The 15,526-nt window shown below is 50.4% G+C and overlaps 1 protein-coding gene across 6 annotated transcripts in view; it reads right to left on the bottom strand.

The window, feature by feature from the left end:
- Nucleotides 1–15,139, bottom strand: part of WTIP (WT1 interacting protein) — a 33,034-nt gene extending 17,895 nt beyond the window's left edge. For 3 of the 6 annotated variants that reach the window (XR_006793547.3, XR_010408217.1, XM_045891244.3), the window contains exons 1-2: nucleotides 14,302–15,124; nucleotides 8,962–9,063 (exon numbers count right to left, since the gene is read on the bottom strand). Coding sequence is in view for 3 of the 6 variants with exons in the window: in XM_045891244.3 (XP_045747200.1) it covers nucleotides 8,962–9,063; nucleotides 14,302–14,971 (772 nt within the window). In the remaining 3 variants the exon portion in view is untranslated. Of the gene's footprint in view, nucleotides 1–8,961; nucleotides 9,064–14,301 lie in introns of all 6 variants that reach the window. The other 3 variants (XR_006793549.3, XM_064581399.1, XM_064581398.1) reach the window with 2 other exon arrangements.
- Between the last annotated feature and the right edge of the window lie 387 nt (nucleotides 15,140–15,526).

Raw genomic sequence — 15,526 nt, 5'->3', positions numbered from 1 at the left:
GCGCTATACTGCTGGAAGACCGCTCTCTGCTGAGACTCTCACATTTCTGCCCATCTTACCGAGGACCGGCAGCGTTTGTTCTGAATTACCTCCCTGAGGACATTTGTGAAACATACTGCTTAGAAGACAGAGCTAGCTTATCTCCCTCTGAAGTAGAAAGCAGGTTTTGTCTGCTGTCCATTATAATACAGATAATGTGTTCCTCAGAAACAAGGGTCAGAGAGCTTTGCTGACTGCCCATTATAAAACATCAGGGTTCCCTCAGTTCAGGGTTCCCTAGACCGACTACATGTGCAGCATCCACCGGGGCCCCTCTGCATCACCCCTGCGGGACTCGAGGGCATGCAGCATGATTCAGAGGTGAAGCTCATCCTGTCTGCAGGGCTATAAGGCTCTGCCCCAGGGGGCTCATGTCTTCAGTCAGCATCAGCGGAACAGTGGCAGATAAACCTGTCAGCTTACAAGTAGGGAGAAAAATCTCAGTCCTTGACAATCATCTTCATGGCTTCAAACATCCTGATGTCAATTCTCCCCAAATTGATCTAGACTTCAATGCCACGCAATTAAGATCCCAGCATTCTTATTTTTTTTGTGGAAACTGACATGCCAATTCTAATTTGTTTGTTTTGTCTTCTTTCAAACCCTTGTGTTGAGGGCTGACTTCCAATTCTAAAATTTATATAAAAATACAAAGAACCTAGAATAGCCAAATAATCTTGCAAAAGATCAACAACGCTGGAAGACTTACACTACCTATCTGAAGACTTCAAGTAATCAAGACCGTGTAACACTGGGGTAAGGAAAGACAGAAAGATCAGTGAAACAGAAGAGAGTGCAAAAATAGGCCCATAAATATTTCAATAAACACACAAGTGGGAAAGCAAACTCTTTTCAGCACATGGTGCTGTGACAAGTGGAGAAAAAAAAAGAAATACGGACTGGGTGATGGACACTGGGGAGGGTATGTGCTCTGGTAAGCGCTGTGAATTGTGCAAGACTGTTGAATCTCAGATCTGTACCTCTGAAACAAATAATGCAATATATGTTAAGAAAAAAAAAAAAGAAGAAGAAGAAGGTAGCGGGAGGGGAAGAATGAAGCGGGGGAAATCGGAGGGGTAGACGAACCATGAGAGATGATGGACTCTGAAAAACAAACAGGGTTCTAGAGGGGAGGGGGGTGGGAGGATGGGTTAGCCTGGTGGTGGGTATTGAGGAGGGCACGTTCTGCATGGAGCACTGGGTGTTATGCACAAACAATGAATCATGGAACACTTCATCTAAAACTAATGATGTAATGTATGGGGATTAACATAAGAATAAAAAAATTAAAAAAAAAAAGAAATACGGAACAAAAATGAAACTCAATTCCTCACCTCACACTATACACAAAAGTATATTATGAGGGGCGCCTGGGTGGCTCAGTCGGTTATGCGTCTGACTTTGGCTCAGGTCATGATCTCGGGGTCCTGAGAATGAGCCCCATGTCGGGCTCCCTGCTCAGCGGGGAGTCTGCTTGTCCCTCTCCCTCTGCCACATCCCCCCTCCCAGCTCGTGCTCTCTCTCTCACACTCTTGCGCTCAAATGAATAAATAAAATCTTTAAAAAAAAGAATAATATGAAGTGGGTTATCAACCTAAACATAAAAATGAGAAATCTAAGAGGCACCTGGCTGGCTCAGTCAGTGGAGCATGTGACTTTTGATCTCCGGGTTGTGAGTTCAAGCCCCATATTAGGTATAGAGATTACTAAAAAAAATAAACTTAAAAATATATAGATAGATACAGATATCATTAAATATATTTTTAAATTATCTATAAGAAAATAGGGGCGGGATGCCTGGGTGGCTCAGTCATTAAGCGTCTGCCTTCGGCTCAGGTCATGATCCCAGGGTCCTGGGATCGAGCCCCGCATCGGGCTCCCTGCCCCGCGGGAAGCCTGCTTCTCCCTCTCCCACTCCCCCTGCTTGTGTTCCCTCTCTCGCTGTCTCTCTCTGTCAAATAAATAAATAAAATCTTAGAAAGAAAGAAAGAAAGAAAGAAAGAAAGAAAGAAAGAAAGAAAGAAAGAGAGAAAGAGAGAGAAAGAGAGAGAGAGAGAGAGAGAGAAAGAGAGAGAGAAAGAGAGAAAGAGAGAAAGAGAGAAAGAAAGAAAGAAGAAAGAAAGAAAGAAAGAAAGAAAGAAAGAAAGAAAGAAAGAAAGAAAGAAAGAAAGAAAGAAAGAAAGAAGAAACTAGGGGTGCCTGGGTGGCTCAGTCAGTTGTGTCCGACTGTTAATCTCAGCTCAGGTCTTGATCTCAGGGTCATGAGTTCAAGCCCACTGGGCTCCATGCTGGGCTTGGAACCCACTTAAAAAAAAAAAGTACTATGAGAAAATATTCACAAAACATACATCTGAAAAGGACTTGTACTCAGAATATATATATTCCTACAACTAAATAATAAAAGACTTTTAAAGTAACTCTCAATTCAAAAGCTGAGCCAAAGACCTGAACAGACTTCATAAAAGAAGATATAAATGGCCAAGAAGCAGACAAAAAGCAGCTCAACCTTATTAGTCATCAGGGAAATGCAAATTAAAACCACAAGATACCACTTCACATCCATTAGAATGGCTAAAATTAAAAAGACGAAAACGCCAATTATTGGCAAACATGTAGAATAATACATCCCTAACATTTCTAGTGGGAGTATGAAAATGGCACAACCCCTTTGGAAAAGTATGGCAATCTCTTACGAAGTTAAACATACACTTAGCCTATGACCCAGAAATTCCACTCCTTGGAATTTACCCAAGAGAGAAATGAAAACATTTGTCCACAAATGACCTATACGAGAATGTTCACAGCACAATCTATCAGTGTGTGAATCTACCACAACTTGTGGTAGATTCATACAATAAAATCCTACTCGGCCAATAAAAAGGAGTGAGCTACTAATAATATGTGGATTAGGGGCGCCTAGCTGGCGACTCTTGATCTTGGGGCTAAGCGTGAGCCCCACGTTGGGTGTAGAGATTACTTAAAAATAAAATCTGTAGGAGTGCCTGGGTGGCTCAGTCATTAAGCGTCTGCCTTTGGCTCGGGTCATGATCCCAGGGTCCTGGGATCGAGCCCCGCATCAGGCTCCCTGCTTGGCGGGGAGCCTGCTTCTCCCTCTCCCACTGCCCCTACTTGTGCTCTCTCTCTCTGTGTCAAATAAATAAATAAAAGTTTTTAAAATAAATAAATAAATAAATAAAATCATTTAAAAAAGACACAGGGACTTAAAAAAAATAACATGTTTAGCAAAAAAAAAAAAAAAAATCAGCCACAAAATAGCATATAATCTATGACTTCATTTATATTAAGTTCTAGGAGAGACAAAACTAATCTATGGTGGTAGAAATCAGAACACTGATTGGGCAGATGTGATGGGAAATACTGGGCATCAACTAAAAAAGGGCAAGATTAGAGTTCCTAGGGTGTTTAAATTTTTCTGTATCCTTGTTAGGGGTATGAGATACGTAAACATATACATGTATCCAAAGTCTTTGAACTACATACTTAAGATCTGTTTGCTGTACCATCTGTAAATTGAACTCAGTTACACACACACACAAAGATAAACTTGAAACATTTTGTGCCACAGTAAAGAAGTGCTCGAAGACCGATGGAGACTTGCCAAAAGGGCACAGGGACCAACCCAAAAGGACCTCCTCTGGCCAAATTTGTGCATCAAAAAGAGTAAGGACTGTACTGCAAAACATGTCATGAAAAAAAGTCCATGAGTCAAAATACTCATAAGAGAAAAACAATTTTGCCCCCATTCAAGTTTAAAACTTTTCTTACTGAAGTTTGAAAATACGCCCTGGGAAAATCCCCCTCTACACAGACCTCACCCAATTCCCACAGACAGACCTCCACAATCAAAAATGATGAAAACATGTGAAGAAATAAGGTATCATGGCCAAGAGTGAGGAGAAACAATAAACAATTGAAGTAGGACTTCAAAGACATTAGATATTAGGATTATTGGATACAGAATACGAGTATTTAATATGCTTACAAAATAAAAACAGATGTCCAAAACCTGAGACTACAAAGATTTCTTGGACAGGACGTTAAAAGCGGTAACTGAAAACAAAGATAAATTGGACTTCACTAAGAATTTCTCTTCATCAGAAGACATCATTAAGAAGGTAATGAAGCAAGAATAGGTTAGGAAAAGAATTTACAACACATATATCCAACACAGAACTCGGTATCCAAGATGCATACAGAACTCCTAGAAATCAATAAAAGTCAAACAACCCAATTTAGAAATGGGCAAAAGACTTCATTTTACAAACAAAGGCATTCAAATGGCCAACAGACATAAAAAGGTATATGAGTCTCCACTACTCATCAGAGAAATTCCCATTAAAATCTCACTAATAGGGGCACCTGGGTGGCTCAGTCGTTAAGTGTCTGCCTTCGGCTCAGGTCATGATCCCAGGGTCCTGGGATCGAGCCCCGCGTTGGGCTCCCTGCTCGGTGGGAAGCCTGCTTCTCCCTCTCCCACTCCCCCTGCTTGTGTTCCCTCTCTCACTGTCTCTGTCAAAATAAATAAATAAAAAATCTTTAAAAAAATAAATAAAATAAATAAAATATTTAAAAAAAAAGAAAGAAAAATAAGTATAAAGATCTGTCAGGCGACATAGACACAATACAACAGTTTTATTTATAATCACCAAATTATGGTGATCATCAGTACAGCTTAAAAGTCATGTACTGATGACTGGAAGGGACATAAGGTAATCTTCTGGGGTGATGGAAATGTTCTATACCTTGATCTGAATGGTGATCACATGGGCACATAGACAGGTACAAATGTATCAAGCTGTAATACACTCAAGATTAGTATGTTTTACACTCTTCATATATTTCCAATCTTGATAAAAAGCAAGACACTATCAAAAATGTTGAGGCAGATTTGAAAAAAGGACCAAAGAGAACTTCTAGAAAAAAAAAAAAATCCAATCAATGAAATGAAAAACTCAATGAAAGAGTTCAATAGGAGATTAAACACAGCTGAAGAGAAGAAAATGAATGATCTGGATCCTAGTTTCTGGAAGACAGATCTGAGGAAATTAAACAGAATGGGAGACAGAGAAATGGATAATATGAGAGGAAGAGATTAAGAGACACAATAGAGGGGCACCTGGGTGGCTCAGTTGGTTAAGCTCAGGTCATGATCCCAGGGTCCTGGGATGGAGTCCCACATCTGGCTCTGAGCAGGGAGCCCGCTTCTCCCTTTCCCTCTGCCCAACCCCTCCCCCTCTCCGCTTATTCTCTCTCTTTCAAATAAATAAATACAATCTTTAAAAAAAAAAAAAGGGCGCCTGGATGGCTCAGATGGTTAAGCGTCTGCCTTCGGCTCAGGTCATGATCCCAGGGTCCTGGGATCGAGTCCCGCATCAGGCTCTCTGCTCCTTGGGAGCCTGCTTCTCCCTCTGCCTCTCTCTCTCTCTCTCTGTCTCTCATGAATAAATAAATAAAATCTTAAAAAAAAAAAAAATCTTAAAAAAAAAAAAGACACAAAAGAATGAGAAAGTCTAATACTCCTAATTTGAATTCTAGAAATAAATAATAGAATGGGAGAGAAGCAACTTTTGAAAATGAAATAGCTGAGATCTTCCCCAAATTGATAAAAGACCTGAATCTTCAGGGGCACCTGGGTCCAGGCTCAGTCATTTAAGCCTCTGCCTTCAGCTCAGGTCATGATCCCAGGGCCTTGGGATCAAACCCTGCATTGGGCTCCCTGCTCAATGGGGAGTCTGCTTCTCCCTTTCCCTCCCCCCTGTTCATGCTCTCTCTCACTAGCTCTCTCTCTCAAATACATAAATGAAATCTTAAAAAAAAAAAAAAAAGAGTCGCATGCTCTATTGACTGAGCCAGCCAGGCACGCCTACATTAATGAATTTTTTAATGTGAATCCACCCTAGGATTCTTCAAATAAACTCAACTTGGACAGAATGCATTATCTTGATTAAACACTGGTGAATTCAGCTCCGGAGGAAAAAAAGATGGGAATAAAATAAATAGTACCAAAGAAAAAAAAAAAAATCCCAGAACTGAGGGGGCAAGTCTCCAGTCCAAGAGGGCTCCGTGTGTGCCCAGGGCACCCACAATGGCTAAAAGCCTACACCAAACACAATAAGATATCCTAAGTCAGGCTTCTGTATTGTACGACGTCAGAAGCACCACTGCGTTAGATCTACGTAAATGGCGCCACCGTGTGCAGAACACGGCCATTTCCAGACGCCATTATAGCCAGGATTTGTGCAACATGGCAGTCCTCCTCCCAAGAGTTCCCCAAAGGAAAACCTGGATCACACACAAACGCGAATCAGGATGGCATCAGAACGTAGCCGCGACAGTGGCTGCTGGAAGATGAAACCATGACTTCAAAATGCTGAGGGAGGGGTGCCTGGCTGGCTTAGCCCTCGGGGAGTAGGACTCTTAATCTCAGGGTTGTAGGCTCAAGCCCCATGTTGGATGTAGAGATTACTTAAAAATAAAATCTCTAAAAAATAAAAGGTTGAGTGAAAATTGTTTCAAATTTAGAAATCCATTCCAAATCTAGTATGAGGGTAGAATAAAGGCATTTCAGACATAGCAGAATTCAGAACACTGACCTCCCATGTGCCCTTTCTAAGAGAACGATAGCAAAATCTTGTAGGCAGTGCTTCACAGCTTTGATTCCTTCCTTCTCCTCCAAGTTGTTCAGTATCCAATCTTACCTCAGACAACCTGGTTCATTCAAGGGAAACCTGAATCCACTCCCATTATCCATGGATGGGCTTGACTAGTATAAAGGTAACTCCTCTTCCCTTATTACGGTATTATTCAGAGACTCAGGCAAGTCAGTCAATCATAGCTCTCCCCACCATTCAAGAAACTGGTTCAGGAATGGATGTGTGAGATGCTCTGGCCAATGACATACAAAAAGATATTTGCTAGGTGCTTTCTGGGAAAGAAGTTTCTAAAAACATAACTAGAAGAGATGCCCCCTCTTCCTCCAGACTAGTGGGGTATCACAGAAGTCTCAGACATTTCACCACCATAAGAGAAGTTGCCCTAAGGAAAAAGCCAAACCCAAGGGAAACCCAGCCAAGCTACTCATAGGGCCTGAGGCACTAGATCAATCCCAACCTGAAGCCAGCCCTATCTCTGGGCTCCCAGTTCATTAAGCCAAAAAATATTTTCCAAGTTTAAGCCTCCTCAGCAGCTTCTCTGTCATGCCCAGCTAAAAGCTTCCAAGAGGGCGCCTGGGTGGCTCAGTTGGTTAAACGACTGCCTTCGGCTCAGGTCATGATCCTGGAGTCCCTGGATCGAGTCCCGCATCGGGCTCCCTGCTCGGCGGGGAGCCTGCTTCTCCCTCTGACCCTCCCCCCTCTCATGTGCTCTCTGTCTCTCTCATTCTCTGTCTCAAATAAATAAATAAAATCTTTAAAAATAAATAAATAAATAAAAGCTTCCAGGAAATAGTGGGTTCAATTCATGGAGTATACATGGGAAGACACAGAATGGGCACTCCACAGGGGTCCAGAGGACAACCAACTCAGACTGACGAGGCTTCCAATGGAAATTCAGTAGGAAGCCTTATATAATGGAGTCTCGGGGGGTGGGGAGGGGAGTGAAGATAATGATGAAACAAGCCAATACAAGGGGGAAAAAATATTTAAAAAAGGAAGAAAAAACTCCAGGAAAAGTAAAAGACTATAAGGGGGAAAAAAAAGGTGGGGGGGATGTAATCACAGTATAATTCTTGGCTCTGCAGTGAATTTTTAAATAGTCAAAGTAACATAAACCTTGTTGACTGACTTAACTGCAATTTATGATGGGAGTACACTGAGAAAACGGAAGGAAGAGAAACGGGCAGTATAAGAACCTGTTCCTCATCTGTCATAACAAAAGTAAGGCCAGAAGTGACACATCCCTGCTTGCGTTAAATAAATAAATAAATAAATAAATAAATAAATAAATAAATAAAATCTTAAAAGAAAAGAAAAAAGAGCAGTATATGCATGTTACAGATACGAAGGTGTCTACTAGATTCTAGAAATTGCTAAAAAAATACCAAGTGGTTGCCGCTGGGGAATGGGACCAGGAGTGGAAAGATGAGCGGTTTTTTGCTATTGCAAAAATAGCTTCTCGGGACTACCTGACTTAACACTGTGCACGAATTACACTTCTATAAAATAAAACATTAAAATGCTTAGTGTAGGGCGCCTGGGTGGCTCAGTTGGTTAAGCGACTGCCTTCGGCTCAGGTCATGATCCTGGAGTCACAGGATCGAGTCCCGCATCGGGCTCCCTGCTCGGCAGGGAGTCTGCTTCTCCCTCTGACCCTCCTCCCTCTCATGCTCTCTGTCTCTCATTCTCTCTCTCTCAAATAAATAAATAAAATCTTTAAAATAAAATAAAATGCTTAGTGTAAATAAATGAAAGACATTTGCTTGGGGACAAAGCCTGAAGGAACGGTAGTAGAATTAAGAGTGTAGATTTATTAGGCTGATTGGGTAACAGCTACTTTTTTCTTTTTAGAACTTTGTCTAGTTACAGTATAACATTTATAGTTTATACTGTGTGTCAAATTGGGAGAAAACGTAAATTGCAAGGAAAAGAAGTATCAGCCCCACACCCAGGCAGCCAGGAGACATCAGCAGCCTGCACAGGACGGACGCCCCAGCGCCGAGAGCCCCAGGGGCAGCCTTTCCCTATGGCCAGGAGCCTCTGCTCCCTGGTTCCACACCTCCCTCCCTGGGGCCCAGCAGACCCCCCAGGGGCCTGGGCCTCCCAAACAGTCCAGGCCCGGAAGGAAAGGGGCTACAACTCAGCCTCCTCCACTCTCCACCTGGGCCAGAGCTGGGTGGCCCATCTGCTTGGGACTTAGGTGCAAGGGGGTCCGTGGCGCAAGAGGGCCAAGGAAGAGGTGACCTACCACAGGAGTCGCAGGTGAAGCAATCTGTGTGGTAAAGGCTCCCCATGGCCTGGCACGCCTGCCTTGCTCCGTAGATGCCAAGCCCACACTGGATGCAGATGCCTAAGGGGAGAGGCAGGAGAGAGCCGAGGTTAGCACCAGGACTGTGCGGACGCTGCCTGACCTTGGGCGAACGAACTTGCCAAGGCCTCCGCCGCTCAGTTACTAACAGTGGGTATCCTGGGTTTTGTGCTCGGGGTTGTGTGAGGATTCAAAGAGGTAAGGACAGTACCCAGCACAGAGTCAGGGCTCACCAACACCGTCCTTGCCAGCAAAATGTTAATGACACGCGGGGCGCCTGGGTGGCTCAGTCGGTTAAGTGTCTGACTCTTGGTTTCGGCTCAGGTCATGATCTCAGGATGGTGAGATCGAGCCCCACGTTGGGCTCCGTGCTCAATGCAGAGTCTGCTTGAGATTCTCCCTCTCCCTCTGCCCTTCCCCCTGCTCCCATCCACTCGTGCGCATGCTCTCTCTCTCTGTCAATAAATAATCTTTTTTTTTTTAAGAATTTATTTATTTATTTGAGAGCGAGACAGAACAAGCAGGGGGAGCAGCAGAGGGAGAGGAAGAAGCAGGCTCTCCATTGAGCAAGGAGCCCAATGCGGGGCTCGATCCCAGGACCCCGGGGTCATGACCTGAGCCAAAGGCAGATGCTTAACCGACTGAGCCACCCAAGCTCCCCTATTAATGACATGTTAATACTAGAAAGTCATTCTGAGCCCCTTCACCAGTGACCTGTTCTTGGGTTGACACAAAATCCTTTCCGCTGTCTCTGAGCCAGAAAGAATAAAGAGCACACAGACACAACCAGGGCAGGGTCACTGAACGCCCCCCCCCCCCCCCACCAGCCCTGCTTTCCTCATCTGGAGCAGAAGGTGAATCTATTCTCTTGTTTAACCAGCACGTCGGTCAACTTGCTGCGCTGCCACATGGTGCTGGAGATTCCGCCATGCACCAAGAAAGTCCCCAGCCTCAAGGAGCCTCTGCGCCCGTGGAGGGGGACAGATGACAACAGGTAAATAAGTGCTATGGAGGAAAACAGGGCTGACTAAGTATCTGAGTGTGTGAGTTTTAAATAGGATGATGAAGGAGAAGGCCTGGTGACAGGCTGGCATTTGAGCTAAGGTCTAGAAGAAATCAGGGAGGAAGGTGCCATGCAAGCATCTGGGACTCCTGGATGGAATCGAGGACCACCCCTAGCAGCACAGTGCCCAGCAGGCAGGGAAGGGGAGGTAAGGAAAAGGGTGACCAGCAATGCCAGGGACCCAGAACGTGGGCCGCCAGCCCGGAAGTCCTCTTCAGTTACCCAGGGTCTCCCACACCCCCCAGGGCATGAAGATGGGCTTCTAGACCCTAAGTCTGCTGGCTGCTCCAGGACATGCTGCCCTCACCCTCTCTCTCCTGCTTTCTCCCAGATCTCTCTCGTTAGCATTTAACCACGCTGAGCCTCTCGCCCATCAGCGCTGCCCCGAGTCAAGAAAGCTCAATCCACACTCATTCGTCTCCTGACTGTGCAGACCTCCGGGCCTTCCGTCCTGACCCTGCTCTAGAGGCGGACCGGCTCCTCCTTTTTCCTTTCCAGGATCTGACCCACACCTAGCTTTCTGGTTCTTCTCCCATCCCAGCCCTAGTGGGAGCTCCCTGCACTATCCTGGGCCTCCCATGCCTCGGCCTTCCCAGGGGAGGGAGGGCCAGCTCGGATGCCCTCAAAACCGGGCAGACACGTCAAGGCGGCTGAGGGGGACCCAGGTGAATGGAGAACAGAGCCTCGGCTGTGGATGGCTACTGGGTGGGAACGCAGGCCCAGAGTTGCTAAGGGGTCAAAATTTTCAAAAGCAGCTAGAAATCTAGATTTGTATGTGAAATCTTTCCACCCTGAAATGAATTACTAACTTACACGTTTTGAACATGCAGACGCCAAACACACCAGGCCCGCAGGTCTCCACATGTGGCTGTACCCGGGCTCCCCGGGGTCCCACCCACGGCTCAACGCCTCACCCCCTGCCGAGGGCTCCTGGCGCTCTGCCCCAGCCCAGACCTCTCCCCTGAGTCACGGATCCACCTCCCAGCTGGCCCCAGACCACTGCAGGTCCGGAACAGAGCTCTGGATTTCCCACAAAACTGCTCTTGCCTCCGGGTTCCGGCTCGGGAGACAGCACTTGCGCGTAGCTGGGTTTCAGGGAGCATCTAGGTCTACCCTCTCTTTGTAACTTCCAACGCTGAATCTCAGCTCCTCTGTTCCCTAATTGCCACTTCATTCCCTTCCCTTCCCTTCCACTGGCCTGATTCAACGTCACGAATTCTCATCCCAAAGGCCATTTCAAGAGCGTCCTCAACACCCGGCCCAACAGTCCATCCGGCAAACTGCTGCTAGACTCATCTTTCTAAAGTGAAAATGACCAACCGCCTCCCCCTTACCCTTGTCCATCTACTCCGAACACCTGACCTTGTCACTTTCCTAAGTTACCAGAATCCGTGGTGAAGAGTGGAAGTCAGTCGCCCCGTGGGAAGCAGGACGGGAGGCGGGACAAGAGGAGAGGCTATGACTCTGTATGATTCATTTTTGCTTCTTTTTGCTTTTTTTTTTTTCTAAATACGTGCTTGCATCACTTTAATAAAAAGACACTGAAGAAAGAGAACCAGGAGCACAGAGTCCACACAAAATTCAGGGAGTACAGCATTTCGGAGAGAGCGGACTCCACCTGTAGGATGTTAACAGTGAGAGGCCAAGGCCTGGCAAACACCGGCTGGGCTTGGGCGTCACCAGGGTCCTGTGCAAAAGTCGGCTCAGTCCCATGAGGGGAGACAGACAGCTGAGGGGAGACTCTAAGCGGGAAGGGTGAGCATGCAGCAAGCCTTTGTGGACATACAAGGGTGGGTTTGCTTCTTCCTCGCCTTGTTTCTTTTCTTTTCTTTTTAATGGAAGACGCTTTGTATATCCTTATAACCAAAGAAAAAGGGCCAGTGGAAAGAGGACAGCCGAAGGTGGAGGAGTTGGGGGCTGGAGGGGAAATGACTGTGGTCCTCAGCTCTGGACGTGGACTTGACACCCTGAGGTAACAGGCAGCCTGCAACTGCGGACCTCAACTTTCTCCGCAAAGTCGAAAGCAAGCGCAGGAGCCAGAGGGACAGGAAGATTGTTGAGGGAATAAAAGAGGGAACGGACCAAGGCTTAGGGCGACGGGTGGTGTCCAGAAGATCACAGGGGGTCAAGACCATCACCCCACCCCCCACCCCCAGTATAACAGCAAGAAAGGGTGCTGGGGCACTGATTCGGAGTCAGGGGTCTGCAGGGCAGGGGATTCGAGGAACCAGAGAGTGAGACCAGGTGGCAGTCAGAACTGAAGACTGCCCGAGGACGGAAAAACAGGGTGTGGCCCTGGGAGGAGGTGGCTCTAGAGAAGGGAGGGAGGTCACCAAAGTTAGAGGTTCTGGGGGAAAAAAAAAAAAAGGTTCCGGAAGCCTGAGGCTGTTGGCTGGCTAAGGGCAGCGGAACTTGGTGAGGAGACGTGGGAATGTTCCAAAGATGTCAATGAACGGAGAGAGGGACCAGGAGGTCAGCAAGTGTCAGGGCCAAGGAGAAGGGGGGATGGCACAAAGAGGAAGAAACACATGGAGCATGTGGAATATCAGACAGCCCTTTTGAGCTCATGCTACCTGCCGACTTCCTTTTGCAGAACTATGCATTATTCAAGTTGAATTGGATGACATTGCCCCTTTTTAGAGCTCCCAAAACTCAAATTATCAGCACTAAGTTATCAGCAATTCAAGCAGATAGTTGCCCATATTTTTATAAATTAGGAAAATGTTACCTAGATCTGGTTTCCCTTGGAAAAAAGAAGACCTACCATCCCTCGCCTCCCACTCCTCGGTGGCTCCCACGGGCCCCTTTAGAAAGGATGACCCACCAGCTTCAGCTCTTCACTCTCCCACTACCTGCTTGGTCTGGCCACCTCAGCTTCACACAAAGAGCCATGAGCAGCTGCGGAGGCTCACAGAACCCACCCCGCCCCGGGCCCTACAGTGCAGGGGGACAGGACACAGGCATTTTCGCCTGGAGAGAGCACAGGAGTCCTTTTCTTAAAAAGACCACCGCAGCTTCGGCTCCTGGCACCTGCCCAGCAGGAGAGGCAACAGCTTCCTGACCCATCTCTGCGCTCCCAGGCCACCCGCCTGGCAGCCCCAAGACCTACCAAACCACACATTCTCACCCCAACTCTCCAGATGGGCCTGAAACCCTTCCGGACGAGCCCCCTCCCAAAGGCAGACCGACCCTGTGGCCCAGACACTCCCTTGAACACCTGAGCCCCCCCAGGTTGTCACCCTGGGCGCAGAGTGGAACAAAGCGCATCCTTACTCGCCTCCCTTGGCCCACATTCTTCCTCCTGCGCGGAATGCCCCCACCTAGTCACATACAGCCTCCTCCTCCCTCAGGATCCAGTTCAGGGCGGTCCTGAGCTGCTGGCTGGAATGAATGCATGAAAGATACAAACCCCTGGGCAGCCTCCGTCCTGCTGGGCAAGATAAGCACTCCCACCCCCGCCCGCTCAAAGCCAGGTGCCTCCGCCTTCCTCCTTATTTATCATTTATCCGTAAGGGAGGGAGGAACCGCAGTTAAGAGTCCTACGAGTTATCCGAAGAACTTTAGGGATGGGGAGGCCAGGGTCAGCCTGGGAAACAGAGGCTGTCAAGAGACTGGTGCGCTTTGCAACTGCTGCGAAGCAGGACTCCCTTTGCGAACAGCCCATACACGCTGCACAGCCCAGAGCGAGGACAGCCCAGTGTGACCGGCTTGGCCCCCTTACACCTCAGGGTGGGCTTCCCCTCCCTCACACACTCTGCCCCCGGTCACTGCCATTACCAAAGCTTCGGGTCAGGAGGGTCCCGTGGTACCCGGCCCAGTCCACCTCCCTGCTCCTGTCCACTCCCCACACTGCCGGGGGTTACGGGAACACCAGCACGGCGGGGTCCTGCACTGCCGATCACAAAGCGCAGTGCAGGATGAGCAGAGGCAAGCGCTAAGGATGAAGAAGAAATGATCCGAAAACGGCTAATTCCGCCGGCCGACATGGCTGGTTCCTCAAGTGAGGAACAGTGAGTGCACCAACTCACTCGGCCAGAACCCCTTCCTCGGCCGGAGACTCACAGGCGAAGTCGCCGCTCTAAATAAACCTCGGACCCTGCGGCGCGCACTCGCCCCCGCCCACCCCTCCGAGACACGCTCTTCTCCGCGCGGCCCACCCCGGCGGCGCCGGGGGGCTCGGGCCGGGCGCGGGGGGCGGCGCGGCCGGGCTCGCTCACCGAAGTAGTCCCGCGCCGTGCGCGCCTCCAGCGCCCGCTCCAGCTCGCGGGTCAGCGCCTCCAGCCGCCGCTCCGCCGCGCTCGGGCCGCCCTCTCGGCCCGCGGGCAGCTGCAGCGAAGGCAGAGGGAAGGGGGTCGGCCCCGCAGGCTCCGGGGAGCGAGTCGGCGCGGGGCCGGCGCCGGGCGGGAGCAGGTCGGCGTAGGCGCCGGCCGAGCCGCGGGAGCCGAGACTGGACACGCTGGAGCGGGCGCTGCCCACCGACGGCGGCCCGGGGCCGGGGCGCGGGTCCGAGCGGCCGGAGCGCGGGCTGCCGTGGCGCTGGTCGTAGCCCAGGCTGATGCCGCTGGAGCGGGCGCTGCCGCCGCCGCCGTCGGAGCCCGCCAGGCTGGCCCGCGGGCTGCCCGCAGGCTGCGCGCTGAGCTCGGGGGCCGCCGCGCGCCGCGGGCCTCGCTCCCCACGGCTCAGTCCGTCCGGCCCGGCCTCGGGGCCGCCGCCGCCGCCGCCGCCCTTCCCTCTGCGGCCCAGCGCCTGCGCCGCCTCGTCTCCCGGCCCGGGCCGCGGCCCCCGCCGACCCCGGCCTGGAGAGTCGCCGCCCGCCTCCAGCTCCCGCAGGGCCAGCCCGGCCAGGAGCAGGGCCGCCTCGTCCGCGGCCGCCCGGGAGCGCTGCATGGCCCGGCCCGCCGGCCCGGCGCGTCACCTCCGCCTCCGCTTCCCGCCGCCGCTCCGGCCGCGCCGCCGCATCGTCCGCCCCAAGCCCGGAGCCCGCCCCGGGACCCCTGGGCGCGGGGCGGGGCGGGGCCGGCGCCGGGCCGGGGTCGCGGCGCCGGCCACGCGCGGTCCGGGGGCCGCGGCGCTCCGCTGAGGGGCGCGCGCGGCGGAGGAATGCGCGCTCGGCGGCGCCGGGCCGCGCCCCCTCCTCCCGGCGGCCGCGCGGGGGGCGGAGGGACTCCTTTGTGGGGGCAGGAATGCGAGGAAGGAGACGGCGCTGCGGCCTCTGGAATGTGGGGGAGTGGCGGCGGCGGCGGAGCGGCGGCGGCCGCGCTTGGCCGGGCGCTTGGAGGGGCGCGGAGGCTGGGTCGGGACGCCGGGCGTGCAGCGGAGAGCCGGCCTCGGGGGCCGAAGCGGCGGCAGTGGGCGCGGGCCGAGGCGGGCGCCTCCGTGCGCCAGGGCCGTCGGGCCTCTGGAGAGGTCCCGGATTCCCGCGGGCTGAGCTGGAGGCGGCTC

The sequence above is a fragment of the Mirounga angustirostris genome, unplaced genomic scaffold (assembly GCF_029215605.1).
Source record: "Mirounga angustirostris isolate CCGP_5_RB_7025 unplaced genomic scaffold, mMirAng1.0.hap1 SCAF_16, whole genome shotgun sequence".
Classification (NCBI taxonomy): domain Eukaryota; kingdom Metazoa; phylum Chordata; class Mammalia; order Carnivora; family Phocidae; genus Mirounga; species Mirounga angustirostris.
The sequence above is the reverse complement of the archived record's forward strand: the minus strand, read 5'-3'. Positions and strand labels throughout refer to the sequence as shown.